Genomic DNA, 7,678 nt, shown 5'->3' with positions numbered 1-7,678 from the left:
AGATGTTGCCCGAAGAAGCCAGCTGCTTGGCTTCCTAGCTGCTTGGCTAGCAAAACACTATTACTTTTATCCCGTACATCCATCCTCGTAGCTTCTTTTGGCTGTTTGGGCAATGCCAGCAAGGCAGACCAACAGCTCTGAGAGCATCTAGGGGATGTACACACATTTTCCTTGTCCATCAGCAGCTCGGATGCTTCCTCGGCAGGAACAGCCGTCCCTCACAGGACCACAGGCAGAAGGAAAACAGCGAGGGTTTCTCTTTAAGCTCAGGCAGATGCAGTTTTTTCACCCTGATTTCCCAGCACAACAGGGTTTGTTACCTTTTATTAAATAACCCCTGCTGATGCCCCTTTTCGGGAGGACAGTTTCGGGGTATTGGGGAGGGATCTCAAGGTGGTTCGCTGTGCAGCTGGGCACACAGAAATGCTTTTTCACCCTACAAGCTCGAGTTCCTCGCTGTCAATAACATGCTCCTAGATAATTATGAATGGGAATCTCCTGCTTTGCCTTTCTCTCTGTTAATTAATAGGATTTGGGCATTAAAGTTGCCCCCCTGGTGCCGGCGATAGGCCCCTCGCCACCGGTTCAGGCCCCTTGTTGCTCCCCCAGCCGTCCTCGCAGGTCAGCACAGACACCCCATGTTTTACTACCATTTCTCAACGAGCTCCCTGCCTCATCATTATTTTCCCCAGGGACAGCGGGGCTTAATCCCAGGCCCCATTCCTCCGCAGGTGGTGGCGTGCCCCGGCACCGGGGCGATGCTGAGCAGCCGTCCGCTGGCAGGGAACAACGCAGCGCTGCGGATTTCGTCCCTACACCCGCTGACGAGGAAATGTCATTAAGCCAGGGCTGCCTGCTGCCGGCGGGAGCTCCTCTCCTGATGGCTTTTTCCTCTAGGAGGGGATTGGGAGGGGAAGGATCCCCCCAAATTCAGCCTGCCCGTGACGGTTACCAGGTCCCCTGTGCACACAGGGAAGCGGGGCATCAGCAGGGAGATGCTCAGGGAGCTGCTTGCAGCTAAAATGCCCCTTTCTGTGTTATTTATCTGGATTTCCTCCTGTATTTTCAGCTGGGGCTGGGAGCTAGGGCACCCAACGCGATGGGGAAAATGATGAATTTCTCACTGGGAGCTGAAAAGCAGGGTGTTAAAATCCATGTGGCTCTGCAAAAAAAAAAAAAAAAAAAGGCCTCCAGCCCCAAGAAAGCCTCCATCCCCCCCAAAAAGCCTCCATCTCTCCTTCCTCCAGCAGGCCCGACAGCAAACGCAGCCCTTTTGCTTCTGCGCTCTCCCAGGCTGAGCCCCGGCCGGGGAAAGTTTTGTGAGTAAGTTTGCAGAGCCGGAGGGAGGGCGGCACAGATCGATTGGCGGGTTTAATAGGATCAGGTCAGTGTAATCCTGTTTTATCCATTGTAATTCAGGCAGGCAAGGAGACCTCAAACTATAGGGGAAGGGGCTTTTAAAACCTCAGCGGTCCTGCCACAAAGCCAGAGGCTGGGGCCGGGACAAAAGCGTGAGAGAGGATGAAGTGGCTTGAAATAAATAGATTAAGGCTCTCTATGGGCCGGGCATAGCGGGAGGGAGAAAAGAGCAAGCGAGGGGCGGCCCGTGGCGGCCAGGGGGGGACAGGAAGGGACCCGGCACCCCCAGGGGGGTTTTGGGCAGCCCAGCAGCGGGTCCCCTCCCTCCGTGCCACAGGGGGGGGATTCGCCCCTGGATGGGGAGAGCTCCCCCCGCACCCCCCTGCCCCTCCGCGCGGTTTCCGAAGGGTTGGGGCAGGCAATCAATTTTTATGATGCAATTTATAATTCATACAGGTTGTCTTCGTGCATATGGTGTTGCTTTTGTGTGTCAGGGTGCCGGGTGCTTTATGACGGCGGCGGCGCGATTTGCATTCACGCCCGCTTGCCGGCCTCATCGCTCTCGCCGCCGCGGCAGAAGGGGACGCAGATGAAGATGGATACGGCCCCGTGGAAACCTGGGGGGGACCCCTCGCTGTGCCCTGGCCCTCCCGGAGGAGGTGACACCCACCCTGGAGCCAGCCATCCCACGATGGGGTCTCCCATGGGTGCCACACATTTGGGGATGGGGGAGATGCTCGGTCCTTGGAGTGCTTGGTTCCCAGTAGACCCCGTTTGCACATCTCTCTTGACCCCCTTTCCCACCTCTCCAGGTCCCCTTTCCAACCTCTCCGGACCCCCTTTCTCATCTCTCTGCCCCCCCAGGCTCAGCCCCCGTCCTGGGGATCTCCCCCCAAAGGGTCTCCTGTTCCCAGCGGGGTCAGCTCTCATCCCCCGGGGGCCAGAGGGGCAGGTAAAAGGCACAAAGCCTCCCCTCGCCCTGTCCCAGCTGAAATAATTAAACCAATTAAGTCAGCACAAACAGAAACAAGACGGAAGGCGGCTGTGGGTGCCCCCCTTCCCCTTCACGGGGAGCAGCTGTGCCCCCCTGGGGCGGCCCCAATGTGCCCGGCTGGGCTTCCCCCCGAGCTGCCCACCTGGTGGGGGGCTTGGGGAGGATATTTAGGGGTGGGGGCGGCATTTAGAAGCAGTGATGTCTCAGTTAAGAGTAGGGGGAGAGCTGCTGGAGAGGGCGTCCCTCCTGCGGCCACGTCCTGCTGCTGACCACGGAAAGGCATCGCCCTATGGGGCAAGGTATGGGGTGACGTAAGGGGGTGCTCCTTGGGGGGATTTGGGGGGTTTTGGGGGGGATTTCCCCCCCCTCCAAGCCAGGGCTGTTCGGAGCAGGCCGGTGCTCCTGCCGCGCTCCCCGAGCAGCGCAATTATTTGATCTGCAGATGTAAGAGGAATTTATTGTAACAACAAATATAGTGATGTCAAAACCCAACCTTGGATTAAAGCCGGCAGCCAAAGGGGAAGTGTATTAATTTCAAACAGCATCAGAGGCCAGTGCCTATTAGGACGAGCTATTCTTCAGACCCCCCCATCAGAATTAATCATTGGGAGTTAATTTGAAGCTCAGACAAGTTGCTGTTAATTTAGTGCAGGGAGGACGGGATGGAATAAAAAGCTGAGGTGCTGGCCGGGCCTCCTGGGTCTCATTAATCAGCGAGCTGAGACGGCCTGGCTTGATTACAATTTGCAAAAAAATTCATTAGAGCCTGGGCGATTGACAATTTTTCTCTCTGCCTGTGATCTGACTCATTAGGCAGCCAAATGAAAGCCATGATGATGGTGATGATGACAGCTATCAACCCCCTCGCTTGTTTATCTCCTTCTTCTCCTCCGGCCCCGGCCCAGGGCTCCCCCCAGCCCCACTGCTGGGGGGCAAAGGGGACCCCAGCCCGCGGAGCAAACAACTTCCCCGTGCCTGGGGCAGGTGCCAGCTCTGCTAGCGAGGGCTGCTGGGCTTCCCCCAGCCCCTGGGGGGGGACACGGGGGTGAGGAGCAGCTGCTCTTCCCTAAAATGCCCCCCCTGCACCCGTGGGTGGGGGTAGAGTTGGGCTGCAGCTTGCCCAAGCCGGCCCCAGAAAGAAAAAAATACATATATATATAACAATATAAAATAATAATAATAAAAAAACGAAATAAATTGAAAGGCAAAAAATACTACTAAAAAAAAATCACCCACGAAGAGCGCTGCCCCACGCGTGTCCCCGCCGCTTGCACCCGCGCGGAAAGGCAAGCCGCAATTAGTAATAATAAATTATAATGGTAACGAGGAGAATTAAAGCCGGAGGAGCGGGCGGGGGGATGCTGAAGGGCCAGACCTGCCGCCAGCGCCCACAGCCCCGCGCGTCCGCGGCGGCTCTGTCCCGTTTTGGGGCCCCAAAGAGGGGAAAAAAGAAAAATTAAAAAAAAAAAATGGGAAAAATAAAAAAGCACAACTGAGCTAAATGATGTCAGTATCGGCACCAAACGCTGCCTCCCCCCTGATCGGCTCACTGAGACCCCCCCCCCCTCAACTCCCCCCCACTCTCCCTGCTCAATTTTACCATTTTAAAGCAAATCCAAGCTTTTTATTTCCCCCCACTCCCTCCATCCCTGCCCGGCCCCAACGGCTGCTGAAAGTGGGGCCAAAAAGGGGCAAAATCGGGCAAAGTGGGCAGCAGGGGACCCCCCCCAGCCCCAGCCCCCCCGACCCCCTCCGTTCACGGTGGCCGCAGCGAGGAAAAAATCAGATCAACGCCAAATTCGGGACCGAGCCGGCAGGGGAAGCGGAGGGCTTGGTGTTGTTTTTTTTTTTTTTTGTCTTTTTGTTTCTTTGTCAGTTTTTATTCACAAGACTGAGTTTGCTTTTTAAATTTCATAACTTATAAGGAAATAAGCTACATTGAAATAAATTAAACACAATAGAGAAGATCGTGCTTTTTTTTTTTTTTTTTCCTTCTTCCTTTCCCCCCTCCTCTCTTTCTCTCTCTGTTTTAAAACATGGCTCGGTAGAATCGGCAAACCAAATCGACAGAAAGCCAGGCAAAAAATATATTTAAAAACCCGTCACCCGGTGCCTGTCCCTCAGCCATCCGAAGTAAAACAAAACAACAGAAAAGGCATGAAACCAACCCCTCGGCTTCGTTTCGTTTCGCTCTCCTCTCCCTCTCTCCCTTGTTTTTTTGTGTTTTTTTCTTTTTTTAATTTTATTTTACCTTTTGCACTGCTAAGAAACAAAACCCCAAAGCTGGCTACGTGTGCGCTGCGGGTTTCGCTGGGGGGGGCTCTGCCGGCGAGGGGGGCACGGGCAAATTTCGGCTGGATCCGGCGGCGGCGGCAGCAGGGCTCTGCTCGCCCGGTCCCGTCGCAGCCGCGCCGCCGCAGCACGACCGTGTATGTACAACGTGGGGCAGCACGGTAATAATAAATATCTGCGCGTCTCTCCCAGGGTTTGGTATTCCCGCTTCCCAAACAAACAAAAAAAAAATCAGTTTCAAAGCCTCTTCCCTTCGCGGGCTCTCAGGACGTGGAAAGTTTCGCTGCAAAGTTCGCTCGAGGCTGGGGTTTGCTGCGAGCTCGCGGAGGGCTTTTGCTGTCGTCAGGGGCTCGGGTTTTGCTTCTGTGTTTGTTTTTTTTTTTTTTTTTCCTCTTCTCTTCTCTTTTCGCCTGGGTCGCTGTCAAACCCCGGCTGGGAAACTTTTCCTCCAAACCCCGTGGCTCTGAGGGCAGGGGGGGGAATCAGGGTCGGGCTTGCTCCAGCTGCTGGTGCTGACTCCTGATGGCAAACCTGCTGACGTGCACCGGGATGGGCACCACGATCTTAGGGTTTCGGGACGGCTCCCCCGTCTTGGAGTTGGCATTGCCCGCCTTGACCCGTTTCCATTTGGCCCTCCTGTTCTGGAACCAGATTTTCACCTGCACCTCGCTGAGTTTGAGGGCGTGCGCGATCTGGGACCTCTCGGTCAGGGACAGGTACTTTTTGCAGTGAAACTCCTTCTCCAGCTCCAGCAGCTGCTCGCTGGTGAAGGCCGTTCGCCTCCTCCGGTTTTTGCCGGTGGACGTGGTGTTGTTGGAGTTGTTGGCGCTCTGGGGGTTCTCCTCCAGCGCGTTGCCAGAGTCCTCTTCCTTGTGAGCCGCCTGGCCGGGGATGTTGTCGTCGGAGCTGTAGTCTAGGTCGCTGTCCATGGAGAAACTTTCCTCCTTGCCCTTCGCGTCGTCCTCCCCCTTGGGGTCCTCCTTCCCCTGGCCCCGCAGAGCCCCGGCTGGAAGCGAAGCAGAGGTGGCAGAGGCCCTCGGTTAGCGTCTGGCCCCTTCCATCCCGCGCCCCACGGCCTCGGAGGGGGGGATCTGGGGGTGGGGAGCGGGATACGGGATGGGGACCCCCGGGGATGCAGGCTGGGGACCCTTGGGGTTGGGGGATGCAGGATGGGGACCCCTGGGGCTGCAGGATGGGAACCCTTGGGGTTGGGGGACGCAGGATGGGGGCTCCTGGGGATGAGGGCTGAGGACCCCCGGGGCTGGGGGCTGCAGGCTGGGGACCCCCACCGCCTCTCGCCCCCCAGCCCGGCGCCGTCCGCCCCGTCGAGGCGTGCGGCTGCTCCCCTCGGGCCCCCCCCCAAACTCACCGAGGGAAGCCTGGACGGCGTCGGCGGCCGGGAAGGGCAGCAGGGCGCCCCCGTCCTTGCCCAGGAAGGCTTTGCCGTCGTCGCCGCCGCCGTCGGGGGGCAAGCCGTCGGCTTTGTCGAAGTTGCCCGGGGGCGCGAACTTCCTGGCGGCCTCCTGGTGCTGCGGGGAGGCGGAGAAGGCTCCGGGCAGCGTGGCCATCAGGGTGGAGGTGAGGGCCATGCCCTGAGCCAGGCCGGAGCAGAAGCCGGAGGGCAGGCTGGGCAGCTGGTGGTGGTGCGGGTGCGCGGGGGGCAGCGGCGGCTGCAGGGCGCCCTGCGGCAGCGCGGGGGGGGGGCGGCGGCGGCGGGGGCAGCACGACGGGCCGGTAGGGCACGAACATGGGGTAGCCGGTGTAGACGAAGTGCCCGGGGGCCGGCGGCGGGGGGCTGCCGATGAGCGAGTCGATGCTGAAGGCCGTGCTGCTCCCCAGCGGGCGCTGCATCATCATCAGCGAGGGCTGGAAAGCCGCGCTCATGCCGGAGCAGCAGCCGCCGCCGCCTTCCTCCTCCTCCTCCTCCTCCTCCTCCTCTTCGTCGTTCCTCGTCCCCGTCCTCCTCAGCGCCGCGCAGCGCCCACGCGTGGGGCACAGCCGGGGCGGAGCGGGGCCGCTCCCCGCCGCCGCCGCCGCCGCCCGCACATGGGGGCCCGGCCGCCCCCCGCGCCCCCCGCCGCCCCCCGCCGCTCCCCGCCGCCGCGCTGCCTCTGCCCGCCCGCGCCGCCCGCGCCCATTCACATTTTGCCCGGCTGGGAACCCGCACCGCCCCACGTGCCCGCCGCCGCCGCCGCCCATTGGGCAGGGCGGCGGGAGGGGCGGGGCTTGGCCGCCGCCGGACACGCCCCCCCGCTACGAGGCCACGCCCCCTCCCCGGCCCACGCGTGGGGGGCGCCCCCCGTGGGGTCCCCGCGGGCGCGGCGTGGGACGGGCCCCGGCAGCCGCCCCCCGTTTCGCGATCGTTTTTTAACTAATTTATTGTGTCTTTTTTTTTTTACCTTTTTATTATTTCTTACAAAATTTTATTATTTTTAGACTATTTTATTCTTTTTTTAAATTGTTCTTTAACTTTTTCCTTATTTTTTCAACTTTTTATAACTACTTTACGGTCTTTTTTAACTCTCATTCTTATTTTTAACTCTTCTTTTATTTTTAAATGACTTTATTATTATTTTAACTACTTTATTATTATTATAACTACTTTATTATTATTTTAACTGTTTTATTATTTTTTTGAAAAACTATTCTATTATTATTAACTCTTTTTCTTATTGCTCCTAGCTTTTCTATTATTTTTCTAACTTTTTTCCTTTCTACTATTAACTTTCTCATTTTTTAACCTATTTTATCCTTTAACTATTTTATCACAACTATTTCATTACTTAGCTATTTTAGTATTATTTTAAACTATTTTGACTATTATTTTTTAAACCATTCCATTATTGTTTTAAACTATTTTACTGTTTTTTAACCATTCCATTATTTTTTAACTATTTTAGTATTTTTAACTGTTCTATTTTTACACTTTATTATTTCTTTAAACTACTTTATTATTCCTTAAACTACTTTATTATTTTTTTAAACCACTTTATTATTTTTTTAAAGTACTTTATTATTTTTTTTAAACTACTT

The 7,678-nt window shown here is 56.1% G+C and overlaps 1 protein-coding gene across 1 annotated transcript; it reads right to left on the bottom strand.

Moving 5' to 3' along the window:
* Nucleotides 1-5,127: 5,127 nt before the first annotated feature.
* Nucleotides 5,128-6,529, bottom strand: GBX2 (gastrulation brain homeobox 2; the record flags this gene model as incomplete). The annotated part of the gene is given in 3 exon segments (XM_084289643.1): nt 5,128-5,651; nt 6,015-6,348; nt 6,350-6,529. Coding segments are annotated over 3 exon segments (1,038 nt in total).
* Between the last annotated feature and the right edge of the window lie 1,149 nt (nt 6,530-7,678).

The sequence above is a fragment of the Netta rufina genome, assembly GCF_964035555.1.
Source record: "Netta rufina genome assembly, chromosome: 6".
Taxonomy (NCBI): domain Eukaryota; kingdom Metazoa; phylum Chordata; class Aves; order Anseriformes; family Anatidae; genus Netta; species Netta rufina.
Note: the sequence above shows the minus strand (reverse complement) of the source record. Positions and strands in the feature narration are given on the sequence as shown.